General features: G+C 42.6%; 1 protein-coding gene across 8 annotated transcripts in view; it reads left to right on the forward strand.

Moving 5' to 3' along the window:
- Positions 1-11,222, forward strand: part of FGD3 (FYVE, RhoGEF and PH domain containing 3) — a 108,820-nt gene extending 97,598 nt beyond the window's left edge. For 6 of the 8 annotated variants that reach the window (XM_027664973.1, XM_027664968.1, XM_027664970.1 and 3 more), the window contains exons 17-19: positions 1,268-1,420; positions 3,388-3,528; positions 9,865-11,222. In XM_027664973.1, coding sequence (XP_027520774.1) covers positions 1,268-1,420; positions 3,388-3,528; positions 9,865-10,089 — 519 coding nt within the window. In that variant the 3' untranslated portion in view covers positions 10,090-11,222. Of the gene's footprint in view, positions 1-1,267; positions 1,421-3,387; positions 3,529-8,216; positions 8,316-9,864 lie in introns of all 8 variants that reach the window. The other 2 variants (XR_003531156.1, XM_027664966.1) reach the window with 2 other exon arrangements.
- The last annotated feature ends 6,338 nt before the right edge of the window (positions 11,223-17,560 follow it).

Raw genomic sequence — 17,560 nt, forward strand, 5'->3', positions numbered from 1 at the left:
AGGCAAAACCAGGTTACTGAAGGCCCTCAGCCACCTTCCCTAGTGCCATTTACTGAGAGCTGAGCTCTCAGGTGTTTTTCTGTAAATCATAACCATGGCCAAGATGAGATGGATTTCTGCAATGTGACTTGAAACCTGCATTCTGTGCCTTGAGTTTCACACTTCATGTTCCTAATGTAACTAATACAGAGTAATGTTATTTAAATAACATTAGTCATTTGAAGTGGAGATTAATTTCAGCTGGATAGAGGCCTAAATGTATAGTTAAGATGTTTAAAGAAACCTCAGTCTCAGCAGTTGAAGTAAAATTGCTGTGGAGGAGGCATTTTTGCCCTAGAGTTGGGATTTTCAACCTTCTGGATTTGTTTTTATTACTAATTGCTTAAATAATGAAACACATTTCTGGATTCTAGTTTAAAATGTCCCACTGCAAAGCTGAGTGTTACTAAAGAAATGAAATAATGGCTTTCCCCCAGGGACAGAGAGATAACAAGAATTATATCATTAATAATTTATTGTTAAACAGTTGTTTGTTGTGCAATGCCTTGTGGTGTGGAAATAGCAGTCAAATTAAAGAAGTTAATTTGTCTTAAGGAAAGACTATCATGTTGTGAAAAATGCTGCCTTGCTTTTGTTTGGATAACTTGGTGCTTCCTAGATTAAGGCAGTTCTCTTCATACAGCAGTTACTGTCCTGCAGTGAAGCATATATACATATGCCTGAGGGTTTGTGGTGTATTATTGTACAGAAATTCAGAATGGATGTCCAGTTGGGCTGACACCCTGGGAACAGTTTCTCTCCCTGGAGTGGGTGTGCTGGAGACAGATTTTTAGCCTGAAAACAAGTTCTGGAGCTGCAGATCCAACGCTTTTCCCAAGCACTGCTTCCACAGACCCAATGTTCTTGGCAGCTGAGACAGACCAGTAGTTTTCAATGGATCATATACTGGACTAGGTTCTTGAAATAGTCAGTGCTTTCTGGGTTCCTCAGTTCTCCCAGGCTGACCCCCCTGATTGATGAGGAACCTTCACTCTGAAAATCAGTCCTTCCCAGACCATTAAAAAGCACCAATTGCTTTGTCAACTTAACCCTCTTTTTGCCTCCTAAAGACTTCTAAGAAAAGAAAAGCGAACTCTCATGATTTTAATCATACAGTATTTCCCAGAAGGCATGTTTTCTTTGTTTTGGTCTATTGATACATGGCATCACAAACACATTAACCATTAATGCAGGTGACTAAAGTGAAACCATCATCTTTCTGATACAGGTGATCTGTGCAAAATGCTCTGAGTTCAAGCCACTCGCAGATAACAGCCGTCACAACCGAGTGTGTAAGGAGTGTTTCCTGCAGCTGCCAGCGAGCCCCTGCAGCCCCGGGGTGGAAGCAGCTGGAGAACAGAAGAAAAGACTGGCTGCAGAGGTATGATCTTTGGCTAAGAAACTTTGTGAGGCTCTCTTTTTTTTTTTTCTTTTTAGTTTATTTATTAAAAACAAATCAAATTGGTTATCTTTTCTCCCCCACTGTGCTGTTTGTAGGTGGTGAGTGTCTGTCATAGGGTACTGATCACACAGGGATGCACACAGGTTTGGCAGTTAAGCTCCAGCTCCTAAAGTTACAAAAGAAGAGGGAAGAACCTCTGGCTCCTTCTTATTATGGTGCATTTCCAATCTTGAGCTGTGCACAATAACTATTCACAAAATAAGATTTTGTTTTTTCACTTTTAGTTCCACATAGTGGATACTTCTGCACTCCTTATTTCACATCCTGTCAAAATACTGTTGAAACCACTTCTTTCTTAGTTGATTGTGCAAAAGAATGGCATCCTTCTGGAAGACCATGAGGATTCACCAGAATTTTCTCAACCTTGCTGTAATGCAGGCTCTTCCCTCCAAAAATGTGACTTCCACAAGCTGTCCTGTGTAAACTACCTGCTTTGCCATTGCCACAGGAGTCACCAGGTTTTACAGCTTGAGAGCAGCACATCCTACCCTTATTTTTTACAAGAACAAGCAACATGTTGGCAAACTGAACCTTCTTTTAACTAATGCTTTTTTTAGACCATAGGCAGAGCTGGGAGTACCATTACATGTCACGCTTTTCATGAGCCACTTTGGAGAAAGGGGGTTTATTTACTTCACCTGTGAAACACAGCCAGAAGTCACTGTGTGAAAGAGGATCTTCATCTCAATTAGAAGTGGACCCACAGGGACATCAGGTTCTTGAAAGAGCCACTGGCACACTGAGAACTTCATTGCAAGTTGTCCTTCCCCCATAGTCTGACCTTCACCATCCTGCTCTGAGTACCTCATGGAAAACCTGCCAGGTCTGCAGACCATGGAGAAAGTTCTGGAGCCAGAACTTTTTTGGTACCATTGAGATATGATGCCCCTGCCCATGGGATTGGAATGAGATGGTCCTTATGGTCTCTTCTATTGCAAACCATTCTGTGGTTCTGTGATGTACACTGCAGCTGTGCCTGCAGATGCTGAGCTCTTCATGGGCATCAATGCAGCCCGTGGTATCTCATGACAAACTTTCCAGCACTGTTTCAGCAGAGATGTTTGTGAAAACCTGCACCTACTCAGGGAAGAGAGCACAGTTAATCTGAAAAGCCGAAGGCAAAGCAGTGAAATGTGACCTATGGCTTTACTTCAGAAAGCAGATTAGAGCAGAAAGCTGTAAAAACCCAAGGAAAAGTGTCATTACTCCCTTCAATGCTCAGGCTTCTGTTTTTCTGTTGAACCTTCAAAGGATCAGGTAAAATGCAAGAAAGCTGGTGTATAGAAAGGAAAGATCACGGTCAGGCTTTTTCTTTTCCTCCTGTTTACGTGAAACTTTGTTAACAAGCTTAGTAGCAGCTGAGGACATTGCTGCTAAATGTTATTAGCAGCTGTCAGAAATCTCCAGGAGACTTCTGTGCAAACCCTAATGTGACCAGGAATTTTGGGGGTTTTTTGCCTTCTATCAGAACACAGCAATTTCTTCCAATCATTTTGCCCTCTGATTTGGCTCCCATCTTTCTGCATCCATGCACAAGAGGATCTGTTAATACACCCTTTGCATTAATTTGAAATAATCTCCCAGCCTACTTTACTAAGCAAGAAATGAGCTGCATCATCTTAATTACAATTCTCAATCTACTGTGTGGAGGGGGAATTTAACTTCATGTCTGCTGAGAATGGTGGTTCAGCCTCTGGCTCTGTTACATGGAATTGTCTATTTATTGATGATATATAATAATGATTTTTATTCAGTTATGGGCTCTCCAGCATTTGCCCTCCAGTGTTCTTTGACTATGCACAACTTAAATGTTTTCTACTTAATTCTAAATATTTTGTCCAGTTAAACATCAGTGGAAACAGCTCTTTTTTTTTTTCTTCATCCAGAAGCAAAGCATCCTTGCAGCTGAAAACAGCCTCTTCAGCAGCTACCTCCAGTTCCTTGAAAAAGGGAAGACTTGGTACAAAATGTGGGTGGCCATCCCCAAGACAGAACCTCTTGTTTTATATCTGCAAGGAAGCAGCCAGGTGAGATGGGATTCGTGAGGGTTAACACACAAGAAAAAGAAAAGTGTAAGTTTAAATATATCAAGCTGAGAAATGGGTCAAAGGATTTGGCTTGGTTTCAACAACAAAACTGAACTTGGTGTTCTCAATATAGCACAAAGCCTCAGAGATTTCAGATTACCTTGTTGCCTGTCCTTACTGCTGATACTGTTGTGAGCAAATGTTTAAGCTCATTGCTTTTCTTTTCAGATTTTTAAGAAAAAAAAGAGAAAAACAGGGATAATTAGGTTATGTTTTGGCTTTTTTAGAGGTTTCAGATAGGTATATTCAAAATTTTTATTATTCTGTCATTAAGGAAACCACTTTCTTGTTAAAAGTATAGGGCTGTGAAGCATGCTGAATGTTACAATTGCTGGTATAAGCCTTTTTTTTTTTTAAACCTAATTCTGGGTTGAGAGGGTGAAGGAATTTGTGAAAATGCCGTTGTTCTTCAGCCTGAGAAATGGTAAAGCTCCTTGTCATAGCATCATAGGATTTTATCTTTACTTGAAATAGTTACATGAATAAGAAATTTTTGTTTCTAAATGTGCTGTTGGAGCTAACTAGTATTTGTGTGTGATGAAAGTCAAGTGATAGAAACATCTATATCCAAGATAGAATATCCAAAATAGAAATATCAGTCATGCTTCCTTAGCACTGAAGATAAAGAATGACAATGCTGAAATGAGATTCCCCATATCCAGTTCTGTATCTGGCATTTGACACGTTTATACACAGCTTTGTTTATCTCCTGAGTGGGATGGAAGAAGGAATGGGTCTGAATTCAGCCTGCTATTGTCCTGCTGTAGCTGTAGTGATAAGAAGGTTTGCTTTTTATTGGCATTAGTTTATGGCTGGAAACAGTCTGGGAACTCAGTTTTCCCCGTGATTTTATAGAGCCTTTCTGAGTAAAGCTCACCCTGTAGCTGGTGTTCAACAAGCGCTACATGTTGTCCTTAGAACTCTGTGCATTTTGCTGCTTGTCAACAAGAGCACCTCTGGCTTCAAACAAGTGTGTGTAATGATTTAAACATAGTGCTTAAAGAGGCTGAAAGCTTGAATTTGGAGCTTCAGACACAGCCCCCTTGACTTCATCTTTGATTCCATCCCCACACTGGGTAAGCCTCCAGTTTATCCCGTGGGACAGCCTGGCTTCTCTCCGAGTCAACAGGAAATGCGTGGCTGAAATTACACCTTGAAAAAGCAAACAGCCTCACACAAGGCACTAAAACTCAGGCAACAAACTCAGTCTTTGGGTCTCTCTGGAGTCAGGGTCTGGTGAAAGGAATAAAGCTCTAAAAAGCTAAGCAGAGAAAATGGCTTTGCTGTGCAGCTTTTCAGGTGATGTGCCTGATGGTATCACATCTGGGCAAGGGGAGTGGGAATAGAAGGAGAGAGGTCTAAATTCTTTGGCCTTCCTCACCCAAGAGCAATATATGGCATCTAAGAGATGATCAGAGTGAGAAGCTGAGAGGAAACAACGCCTCTTACCCAGAAATGCAGAATTTCTCCTACTACCCAACTGGCTGCTGCAGGACAGCACAAATAATAACCCGTGGACATAAATCACCTGCGTTCAGTGCACACAGAATGATGCTCAGTTCTGCAGGCCCCACCTGACTTTTGTGCAAAGCCAAGGATGGAAGCTGGAGGAGCTTCTCTGCTTCAGTTGCTGCCTACTTTGTCCACGTCCTGCCAAATTTGATCTGGAGTCTCTGTTGATATTATTGGTAAGATCTTATTTTTTAAGGGAAAAGGTTGCCTTTGACACCAGTTGTCAATTTTATGACAGTTAAATTTAGTGGTTATGGTCCTCAGCTATTTCAGGTGTGAGATGAATCTCCCAGTAAAGTGGCAAGAAAGCAACAAGACAAGGTTGATCTATCTTAACATTCCAGAGCTGGGATTTGCTGTCAGGAATCACCAGTTGCAGGCTGAGACTATAAATAGCTGTCTAAGTTTTACTTGGCTCCCTGCCAAGTCCCAGACCCAACACCGAATTCCCTCCAGCTCAGTGCTAAGGAAAAACTATGAAACATCCAAACTAGCCAAACGTATATGAAAATAAATGTATTTATGACATATACAGCTATGTACAGTTGAAATACCATGCACGACTCCAAGGGAAAAGGGAAGGGGGAAGGAAAAAAAGGAACAAAACCAAAATAAAATATACACGATCAATAGCCCAAGATCTAGCAACTAAAAGAATTAGCAAAAGAATATCTTACTACTCTCCCTGGGACAGCAGAAAGTCGCACTGGAACGCTGGCAACCTCCGTCTCCCAAGGTTGACCAGGCCTCACCAGGCCTCACTAGGCCTCACCAGGCCTCGCTCCCCGACACGACAGACTCAACAGCAGGGAAACCTGCACCTCCAAAGCCGCTGGAAGGAAAGAGAGCCAAGGCCTCTCCTCCTTTCTTCTTATACTTCTGGCTTACGTAAAAATAGTAGGGAATACTGGGTAATATGGGCACTTCCTTGGTTACAAACTGGTCACCAAGGAAGGCCTAGACTAAACTCCTACAACGACAAAAATGAATCCCTTCTTCAAGGGCCTGCCATTCCCATTTGTATACCTCAATTTGCATCCAACTGCAGAAAAAAACAAATTAGGCAGCAAATCCTATTCCTTGATATTAACCCAACATTCTTGTCAGTTCTGGTTTTCATAGGCTTCTGAGGAAAGTCTCTTCCAGAGCTTCTTTACTGGTGTCTGAGTGTCTGAAATCTGCTGGGAACCACTCATGTGCTTAAATGTTTTTTTCCCAGGCATAGTTGTGTTTTGTACAACCACCTTGGTGGATCTCACAGACATCTTTAGACCTGCAAAGAAGCATTTCAGTGCCTAAAAGAGGTACCTTTTGGGAATAATATTGCCAACAATAGTATTAAGGTCTTGAAACACAGAGTAAAGCATGACCATAGGAGTTTGAAAGTTAGGGGATTATTGTTAAGAAGAAAGAGTAGCTGCCTCTTGGGAAGAAGGAGCAAACCAAGCTGCATCTGGAGTTTTGGATAGAGTGAAAGCCCTGACAGCTTCTTCCTCTACACCCCTGGCCCTCACAGCAAAGAAGGGATGCCAGTGCAGATGGAAACACAACCCACAGACTTTAAAATAGCAAGAAAACTGCTCTTTGCTTTAGATCCTTGTTCCAGGAGAATGAATTAATCCCCTGATTGTTCTTAGTTTAATTCTTGCATAAGGCTTTATGCATGAAGATAAATTCCCAGCTTGTTTAGGTTTGGGAATCATACCAATTTGATCTGTCCTCAGACAGGGACAGAATTTGTGTACTCATCTGTCATGTTTATCTCAGTGGAGTTATAAGAGTTTGCTTATAAGCAAAGACCACTTCAAGAGTAAGGAGCAGTGGATTTAGAGAAATTAGTCTGTCTTTCCAAGGGCTCCACCTGAAGCTTCTGCCCTTGTTGGCCTTGTAAAATGCACAGCTGCCTCCACAGCTCTGACATGAACTTATCTGAGTAATAAGTGCAGAATTAAGGCATCCAGGCTGGGTAGAAAAGTAGTGGATTTTGGAGAAGTATGAAGGGTGAATCTAATATAGTGAGAGCTAGTGTATATACGGATATATATGTATGTATTTTGGATCAGGTTTGATCCAAGAGAAAATTTTGCTTTATAAAGAAGAAAAATCTTCTGTTCGTTGTGTAAATGTGATTAACTTTTAGAAAATAAGGGAGTAGCTGAGTTTGAAGTTGAGCTCAGGGTTTTAGAGAAGTATTTTTTTGGCTTGCTTGTTGATCCTGTTTAGGAGAAGCTTTACCTGACTCCACACAAAACTCTGCCTGCCTTTTTTGTGGTGATTGTGATTGGGCAGTGGGTGGAATTTGGGTGGAAAAAATGGAGGTTTTCTAAGCCTGTTTAAAAGTAGGAGGGAGGAATGACTGTGGTGCCATTGGTGGGTCACTGTTGGGTAAGAGAGTTTATACAGCGCAAAGAGCTGTGCAGTGCAGGAGGGATGTCTGTGTGCAGGGTGCCTGGAATAGAACTGCCTGTGTGGTGGAACTGAGCTGTCCATTCCCAAATCTTAAACCCTGGGTGTTGTAATTGCTGTAATACAGCAAGAAATTCATGCTGCTGTAATGACCTAGATAATAACCCATTTGTGTTATGCTGCAGAGAGTCAGGATGGGTGCACAGTGCTTGTGATTGCTGATGGTATTACACAGCCACTAGATTTTTATCTATCACTCACTCTTTGAGGAACATGATTGCAATCAGCCCTAAAGCAAAGCCCTTCTCAGCACTGGGTATTTTGGTTTGATGAAATATCAATATCGTGCAGCCCTACTGTGCTGCATACAGAAATATTAAGAAAAAAAAAAACCAAAGCAGTCCAACCAACCAAATCTGGTAGGCTCTTGAAACTGGAATACGAATTTTGTCTCTCTGTAAGGTCTGTAAATCCTACTTCCATGTTCAGGGTAGGGCTGGAATTCCTCATGGGTGCAGAACAGCCTCTGGATTTACTGGGCTCCAGGTTGGAGGGACGGGCTCAGTGTCAGAGGGCATCCAGAGATGCTGCTAGTCTCTCAGTGAGGTCGGGATTTGGGGTGGGATTTGCCTTGAGGCCAAGTGCTTCGCCTTTACCTGTCAGTAGTGCAGCTTTTCAGAGATAATGTAAATCCCTTCCTTTTGAATTAGGCAGGTACAGACAAAGTGCCAAAGGCAGCATATTAAGAAAAGGGAGGATGCAAGAACCAAAGGCAGGCTGGTTAATTTGCCTGTGTCTGCACATGCTGGGTAGGTGCAACACTGTACAACTCAAACATCAATTTGCTCTTCTGGTGCACTGCTACAAACGACATCATTCGTCATTGTCATGGGCAGCCTTCAGTTCTCCATGTGACAAGTCTGAATGTCTGTTTTTCCAAACCAAGACCAGCAAAACAGGCATGGTTGAGCTTGCATGTGCTCTTGTGCATTTGTGTGCATCGATCCCATGTTTGCTTGCTTGAGCAGTGCCACATGTGCAGGGCTGGAGCTGCTCTGTACATGCCAGTTCTTCTTCTGCATGGGCAAGATCTCCCCATTTATAGGGATGTGGCTGTGGTGTCAGGGTATAGAAGCTGTGCTGCATTTGAGGCAACTGTTTACACTCAAATGGGAACTGAATTGTTTACTGTTTGCCCTAAAGCTGCCTTAAATCTCATTGAATAGTGCTTGATCTTCAAGCAGTTGGGCTCTGGCATTTTTGCATGTAGTAGATGAATAAATCAGCAAGCCTGTATTGATTTAACAAACTGTGTAGACACATTTTTGACTGGATATTTCTTGCTCCTTTAGTATGTGTTTGAATTGATGTGAGCAGTTTTGAAACTTGAATTACTTTAGTCAAGGTGTTAGGGAAATTTTTTGGCCATTGTTCTTAGAGCTTTGATCCTCTTCCAGATTTACCAAGTCATCTGCATTTGGTGTAGGCTGGCAGAAGAATGACTTTGCCACTTCTCTGTGGAATGTTGGTTAGCTTTGGTAGAGGCTGCTACAGGAGGTGACAGCTTTGTACAGATGCTTGGTGCCTGTGTGGTTTAGACTTGAGTTTGGGGACTCATCTTTGGAAATGCATTGCTGGGAGCAGGTGAAGAGAGTTGCTTGGCCATGGTACACCCTGCCTTGCTAAAATATGTCTTAGGAGTTGGTTGATGCTCAGGATGTGACTGTTAGAGAGCTGTATTGCTGCTTAGATCTGTGAATCAGTCTGGCCTTTAAAGGATGCTCAAGACCCTGAGCATTGACTTTCTTGATAGTTCTGAGGCATCATAAATAACCCAAGACCTTCTGTGAAGATTCACTGTTAGACTGAAAATCCAAAAGTCTCTTTTATTTCAGTGTCTATTCCCTGTTGGTTGTATCTCAGGGTCCAGCTCTGCTTACTTATTTCCTTTCAACCAATCCTCAAAAATGTCCCATGAAGTTCAAAAGGGAACTCAGACTCTCCTCAGCTGGATCCCATTGCCTGTACCTAATGCAAAGGAATTTCTGTAAAAGACACATGCATAAGTTACATGAAATTATATGAAAATCCCTGGCCATGTTTAGTTTACAGTGAAGGGAAATGCGTGCAATAAGAAGAATAAAGCCACCAGTAAGTCGTTGCTTTTCCTTGGGTGAGGTTGAGCAGTCGATATTGCCTCTTCCCTGCTTTCTGCGCCGCAGTGCTGAATGAGGAGCCAAATGCACGTGTACCTGGGACTGCATCCGTGTGCTTCCTGCAGTGTGTGCACTATGCCCCCTTCCTCCCACTTCAGTGGCATTCGCTCCTGAATTTTCACATTCCTTCTCTCTCCTTTAGGACGGGCGGAGCCCTCGTCCCATCCCTCTGCCTGGCTACGAAGTCAGTTTACCAGGTTCTGGTGAGAAGTTTGAAGTGAAGCACGTCTTTAAGCTTTGCCAGTCCCACCAAACTCTCTATTTCAGTGCAGAAGATGAGGAGCTGCAGATGAAATGGATGGAAATTCTCACCAAAGCTGCCAAAGGGGAGACTGAGGATACAGCTGAAGGGCTCAGCAACCCATAGAGCAAGTTCCATTTAGTTTCTTTCCTACATGCTATAAATGATCACTTGAATTTGGTATTCATGGCACTTTGGAATCTGTATGGCTTTATATTTTCATGTGTCTGCATAGAAAATTCAGTGGTTTCTTGCCTTTTATTGTACATTTTCCACGTCCAGTAGTTACCTGCCATATATTATGTTAAAGGAAGAAGTAGCTGTAGTTGTTGGTGGTGTCAATGCTGGTTTTAAAACAAAAGACAAGGAGCAAAGCATTAATTTTAACAAAGGTAATGGAAAACCATCGGTCTTTTGTTTTCCTAAATGTATATTTTCCAGTCCTTTTTATTGCTGTTGGGTGCAGGATGTGTATAGTCTGTGATTAGTTCTATAAATGCTGCCTTTTAAGTTAAATGTTGTAAAGGCTTGTGCTGGCCACTGACATTCCATTCTCTGCCTCTCCCTCCTGGTAAAAGGTCCTTGTGAAGTGTGAGCCATGTACTGAGTATTTTCCCTTTGCTAAAACTATGTCTCTGCTATTTTGAGATAACCTGTTCACAAGACAAATACTGTAGAAGGGACTTGTTAAAATGACTGCAAATGGTGCAGAATAGAACATTAAGAAGCCTCAATGATTTTAAGCATTTATATTATTGATTGTTTTCGTTTGGAACCAATACCTTCCTTTCTTCTACTGGAACCCGTTTTGATGTAAGTGAACAAACATTTTATACTGCCAACTGGGTAATGATCAATAAACAAGAACATTTTTAGTACACACCATACAAAAAGGTGACTTTTTTGTTGTATTGGTTAATTTAAGTGGGCTAGGTTTTATTTATATAATTTGTAAATAATGTTACATAAGTATTTTAAGAATTTTTAAAAGACTTCAGCTGAATAACAGGATTTAGTGCATAGTATAAGAGATATTTGTATGAATTGAATTTGTAATTTACTTTTCCTGTTCACCTGTGTTTATCTTATTTTCAAACTTAAATGCTTATCTATTTAAATAAAATTTCCTGCAGTTAACTCCTGAGCCAGATTTCCAAGGCACAGCAAGGTTTAGGTCAACATTTAATATAGGTTTAAAAAAAAAAAAAAATCTAAAAAAATCTAAAACAAAAAAAAAAAGGCATGTCTGTTCCTGGTGGTAGTAAGCATGTAGTAATCGATCAAAGTGAAATAAAATATGTCACAGTGCTGTATTTTTAAATGGTTTGGTTTAACTTTTGTTTTCTCTTCAGCCTTCTACATTTTCTGATATTGGTAGCGAGGAAGAGCTGCTCCAAACAGCCAGAGCTTGTTAGGATTGTTGAAAATTAGTGATCTGCATGAGTGAGTATATTTCAGACCTACAGAAAGGGACTTATCCTTGTTTGGGGTTTGGTTTATTTTTTATGTTGATGTAATAAATCGTGTATCTGAAGTCCATGATGATAAAGAATTAGAATCCATGCATTTGATTTATCTACTGGGAAAATTTCATCAGACTTGCGTTTTCCCTCTCCTCCCTACCCATCACTTCCCATCAGTCAACACAGAAAAGATTTCTTGAAGAGTAATTTGTAACATGAGAAGGAATTGTTTTCAGCGTGTGTTATTTCTTCTCCCAAACTTCCTTTAAAATATAATGGGATAGAGTGTTTGCCTTGAAAATTTACTCATTTAATAACATTTCTTTTTTGGAGGTGGGGATTTTCTTTCTTTTTTTCTTTGGGGAGTTTCTTTGTTCAAGTTTATTTTGTTTTAAAGTTTTTCCTTTTTTATTCTGCTTGTTTGGTTCTTTTTCTTTGATACCAAGAGAGGAATGAGAAGGGAGAATGGTAAACCAAAACAAAATTGACACATCTCAGTCCATCCTCTGGTTTCTGTTTTTATTAACCAAGAAAAAAAAACACTTTGGCACACTCTTTTTTTTCCCTAATTTTTCTCCATTTTGTTATTTTTTTTTATAACCAAGTGTGTCAAAATATACATCTTTAAAAACAATTAAAAATAATTATAGAGAATATCTATAGTGTAGCTGCAGTGTTGACACACAGTGGCACCCAGGGACATGTGTGTCCAGTTCTCATGCAATAGCTTTGTTCCTGGGGTGTCTATCCACTCTCAGGGGACACATCAGGGAACCTGCCTGGGGAATATCTGCTCTATCACTAGGCCCTGAATCATCATCATCAGGAGCTTTTGTAGTTTAAAGCCAGCAGTGTAAACCCTGTCTGCAAAACAAATACAAGCCCATCTTTTAATAATACGGGGAATAATCACTTCAAACTTCCCTGAATCCCAGTTAATTCGTGTATCAAACATCAGTAGGTGTTTCCTCTCAAGCAGTGCTCTTCCCTAGGGTTTGATTACTGTCAGTCAGGGTGCAGGTTACAGGAAGCAGTGGTCAGTCTCATTTTTATGTTCTGTTGATGGAACTGGAATTTTTAATTAAATGACCTCATTGAGTGGAGAGTTGTAACTGAGAAACTCATGATGTTGGTAAGTGGAGTGAGGGGAATGGTGAGCAGTCCTTAGTAATTGAGTAGCTCAGAGGAGGGTGATGAAAATGTCAGGATTTCTTTTTGATGGTTGAGGAAAGGAGGAGGAGATCTGATTCTCATAAAGGACACTAGATTTTCCCCGGCCGGTGCGGGAAAGGAGAGGGGGAGCCTCGCCGGCGTGGCTTTGTGCCTTCGTGGGAGAGGAGAGGGGAAGCCTCGGAGCACACAGAGGTTTGCTGGCCCAGTTTGGGGGAGGGGAAGGGTGCTGGGTGGGCTGTGGGCTTGTCGTGGGGGTCCTTCGGACTGGCAAGCGGGCGGGAGGGCCAGTGGGGCAGCCCTGCATGAAGTGATGAAGTGTCACAGGTAAGTGGTGCGTGGGAAGATATGAGGTAACACGGTTGATACCATATGGTGCCAGAGTGCTTCAGGAGAGGGATCTATAGAATCTATAGAATGATTTTCGAGCCTAGTTTGAAGATTTGCCTGGAATCTGTCTCTCACTGTGGCTGATTGGAGATTGTTAACTTGGAGTCTCCTCCTTGGGATACTGCCCCTTTTGGGTTTGAACTAATCCCAGACTGGGGCAGATGGAGCTCGCTTAGCCCTGTGATATGGTTTGAAGCTGGCTCCCTGCCAAGTCTCCAAACCTTACCACAAGAAGTCCCATCCCCCCCCCCCCAAACCTCAGGGAGAAGAGGGGAAAAAAAACAACCAAGAAAACCGAAACGAGAGAGAGACAGCTAAAGCGATATATATATAAATATATTTACACTTATATTACAGTTATATACAATTGAAATATATATACAATTTCACAAGGGAAAGGGAAGGGGGAAGGGGAAAAAAAGAATATCTTACTACTCTCCTTGGGACAACAGAAAGTCATGCTGGAACTATCACCGGCAACCTCTGTCTCCCAAGGTCAGCAAGGCCTTACCAGGCCTCGCTTCCCAACACGGCAGACTCAACAGCAGGGAACCTGCACCTCCGAGCCACCAGAAGGAAAGAGAGCAAAGGCCTTTCCTCCTTTCTTCTTATAGCCTGGCTTATGTAAAAATCGTTGGGAATACCGGGTAAATTTGGGCACTTCCTTGGTTACAAACTGGTCACCAAGGAAGGCCTAGACCAAACTACCACACCCTGTAAGGCCATCCATCTAAGAGAAGGACACTCTAATCAAACCTACGTCCTGAGGACCTCGCTGCCACCATCCAAGCTCGCTCGGCCCTGGCAGATGAACCTTAGGATTAAAGGGTGGGTTCAGTTCCGTGCACACTGCATCTCACCTAAAAAATCCACTGCGCTATAGCAGAAGGAATTCTACCTGAAAGCCAGTGTGGTTTCAGAGCCAACAGGAGTACCACAGGCATGGTATTTGTTCTCAGACAACTGCAAGAGAAGTGTAGGGAACAGAATAAAGGTCTCTGTAACCTTTGTTGATCTCACCAAGGCTTTTGATACTGTGAGCAGAAAAGGTCTATGGCAGATTTTGGAATGTTTAGGATGTCCCCGCAAGTTCCTTAAAATGATCATCTCACTCCATGAGGATCAGCACAGCCAAGTCAGACATGGCAATGCACTTTCTGAGCCCTTTCTAATGACTAATGGTGTGAAACAAGGTAGTGTTCTCACACCAACCCTATTCACAGTCTTTTTCAGTAGGATGCTGCAAAGGGCCACGGCAGACCTCAATGATCAGGACGGTATCTGCATTCAATACCGTACTGATGGAAGCCTTTTCAGCCTAAAGCGACTGAAGGCCCACACCAAGACCTTAAACCATCTTGTCCAGGAGCTGCTTTATGCTGATGACGCCGCCCTTGTTGCCCACACAGAAGCAGCTCTGCAGCGTTTAACACCCTGCTGTGCTGAGGCTGCTGAGCTCTTTGGGCTGGAAGTCAGCTTAAAGAAGACAGAAGTTCTCTATCAACCTGCACCTCAGGAAGTCCCCCATCATCCCCACATCACCATTGGCCAATCAGAGCTCAAATCAGTCCAGCAGTTTAATTACCTGGGCAGCCTCATCTCCTCAGATGGTGAGATTGACAGAGAGATAGACAACAGGTTAGCAAAGGCATAGAGAGCTTTTGGGAAACTCCATAAAAGAGTTTGGCGAAATAAACACCTGAAGAAAAGCACCAAGATCAGTGTTTACAGAGCCATAGTGCTGTCTACTCTCTTATATGGATCTGAACCATGGGTCATCTACCACCACCACCTGCGACTCCTGGAACGCTTCCATCAACGCTGCCTCCGTACAATCCTAAACATCCACTGGGCAGATTATGTGACCAATACATCTGTTCTAGAACAAGCAGCAGTCACAAGTATTGAGGCCATGTTGCTGAGAACACAGCTGCGCTGGGCAGGGCACGTCTCCAGGATGAAGGACCAACCACCCCCTCCCTAAGATCCTGCTCTATGGTGAACTTGCCACTGGGTGCTGCAAGAGAGGAGCCCTAAAGAGGAGATACAAGGACTCCCTGAAACAACATCTCAGCCTTGGCCATATTGATCACCATAACTGGTCTACTCTGGCCTCCATTGCCTTTTGCAATCAGACAGGTCTGTCTCATATTGGCCTCTTTAGCCACCAGCGTGCTTGTAACAAATGTGGATAGAGCCCTCCCCAAATCTTCGTTCATGAAGCCCAGCCATGATACATCCTAGGAGAGTTTCCCAGAACCAGGTGCCCACCCAGCTGGAGATGAAAGCTGGTGATGAAAGCTGGTGATTCAGCCTCTCCAACAGCCACGTTACGTCCCTCGTGGCCTTTCACAAGCACCATGGAACATTTCCCTGCTAAATATAAATGACTGTGTCCCCTGAAAACAAGCACCTTCCCTTTTTACATACCTACCATTTCCCTTTTTCTGTTCTTCAGCCCATGTGGGGCATGGCGAGGGTTTTTGCTGGGCTTGGACTCTGCTCTAGGTGCTGCAGAAGTCTTGGTGGGGTTGGTGGAGGGATTTCATGCTCCTGTAAAATGAAATCTTCCTCAGACAAGCTTTTCACAGAGCCAGTTGCTGGCTGTGCTTGCAGATCATGTGTGATCTGAAGAATTCTGTTTGGTGTCTCTGAAACAAGAGTTTTGGGGAGCTGTAACTAGCTTTGGGGGTGACTTGCTCAAATGTAGCAAAACAAACCTTGGCTGCCTTAGAATTACTGCATTTGAGCATCAACAGTGCGCAGGAGTGTTACTGAGACAAATCTTGTCAAAGTGGTTCTAGATTCAGACAACAAGTCCTCCAACCTGGAATAATCTGTATTAGCTTCACCAATGCTTTTAAAGGAACTTAGGAAAAATCTGGTTTGAGAGCAGCATATGTATGGAGTGTGCACTGATCAATGGGAGTCATGTGCAGCTTGATAAGGAAACAAATGGAAATCCCAACAATTCACAGAGACACTGTGCTCCTGTGTGTAGACTGCACACACTCTGTGTTAGAAAACCGACTCCCAAGTCCCCAAATTTGTCATGTGGGCCTGCTATGTCTGCAAATGTTGAGTAACTTCCCTATGTGTCAGGAACATGCTCTGCAGACATGGGGGTTTCTTAGTTCCCTAGTCAGATCTAAGAGGTTACGTCTGGTCTGTAATAGTGTCTTTAAGTCTGAAAAGGAGCAGGCAGTTACCCCACCATCTCAGATCGGGCAGGAATTTGTCAGTACTTCTACCTTGTGCTACAAGAATTAGCCATTTGCCCTATAGCTGTTGTGCCGTAGTGGTCTGTGACTTGCAAGAAGAGGTTAAACTGGAAAATATGATGTTGTCCCAGTTCTAGTGATGAAGGAGATGCTTTCAGATTCCAAGCTGAAGCTGGCAATGTTTGGTGTGAAACTGGTGACAGCTGACTTCCAAGTTGGGTAAGAATAACTAAACACCATGTCTTGGCCCCGTGAATGAGTTATTGATTTCACTCTCCATGTAGGGCAGCACATTTTTCCTTGGATAAAAGGCCCAGTATTGACTCTGATTATACTGAAGCTGTAAAGGGATCTCTGGAAGTTTTAATTTTTCAACACTTTGAAGTTGCCTGTGGTGTTAAGTTATAGTAGTCTAGGTGCTTTGGGCAAATCTAGAAGCATTGGGACATTTCCACAGGCAGCCATGGGTAGGAATTTGTCTTAGGAAGTCCAGTGCCATAGTGCTGTTCCAAGGATGGACAGTCCACTTAATTTTTTGACAAGGAAAATTGTATTTTGGAATTTTGTATTTTAGAATTCTTTTTTTCATTACAGTAAATACTGATGAAACCACACCATGGAGAAAGGGAGTAACACAGCAATAGAATTAAAATAGGGAGACCTTTCTACTGGAAACAATGTGAAAGGGAAATACATTGAGTGTGTATACAACTCTTAGAGTAAGGTGGAACTTCAGGGGTTGTGGTTCAGCAGGCGGGGAGAGGAAGCAACAACAGACTAATTTTGGTAGCAAAATTGGTTGTTACAGAAGAGAGAAAATCTGATACCTGTTTCTTAGGCTGTGCCAGAGACACCCATTACTGAATTAATCACTGATCCTGTGCACGTTCAGTTCACCTGGGCAGAGTTAGAGCTATTTGCAGAACTTGAGTGCTCAGAGAAGAGTGTATGGACCACGTGCTCGTCAGTTCATGTGAGGAACTCCCTTTTGATAATCAAGCTCCAAGTCCCTCTGTTAAACCAGTGCCAAGAAGCATCAAATTCTTGGAGCTGGGTGGCAAAAGGTCTCCTTGAAGTCATGTTCAGTGACAGGGTGAGATTGGATTGATTTAATCAGCCACTGCAGGCTTGTCTGCCTGAGTTTGTCAGTAGCGTGTGACACAGGGCTGTGTCCACGTGCTGCTGTGTATCAGTAGAAGGGGACTTGCCATACTGCTTGTGTTCATAAAAGCAAAGCTTAAAGGTAAGTGGGTGGCAAAGGGAGCTGGGGCACACCTGTAATCATCTCAGTCACTGCACAAAATGAGGCAGCAGAGAGTAACTTCCTCAGTTGTGTGGATCTGAATCTTCCTT

Source organism: Corapipo altera, unplaced genomic scaffold (genome assembly GCF_003945725.1).
Source record: "Corapipo altera isolate COAL_440 unplaced genomic scaffold, ASM394572v1 124, whole genome shotgun sequence".
Lineage (NCBI taxonomy): Eukaryota > Metazoa > Chordata > Aves > Passeriformes > Pipridae > Corapipo > Corapipo altera.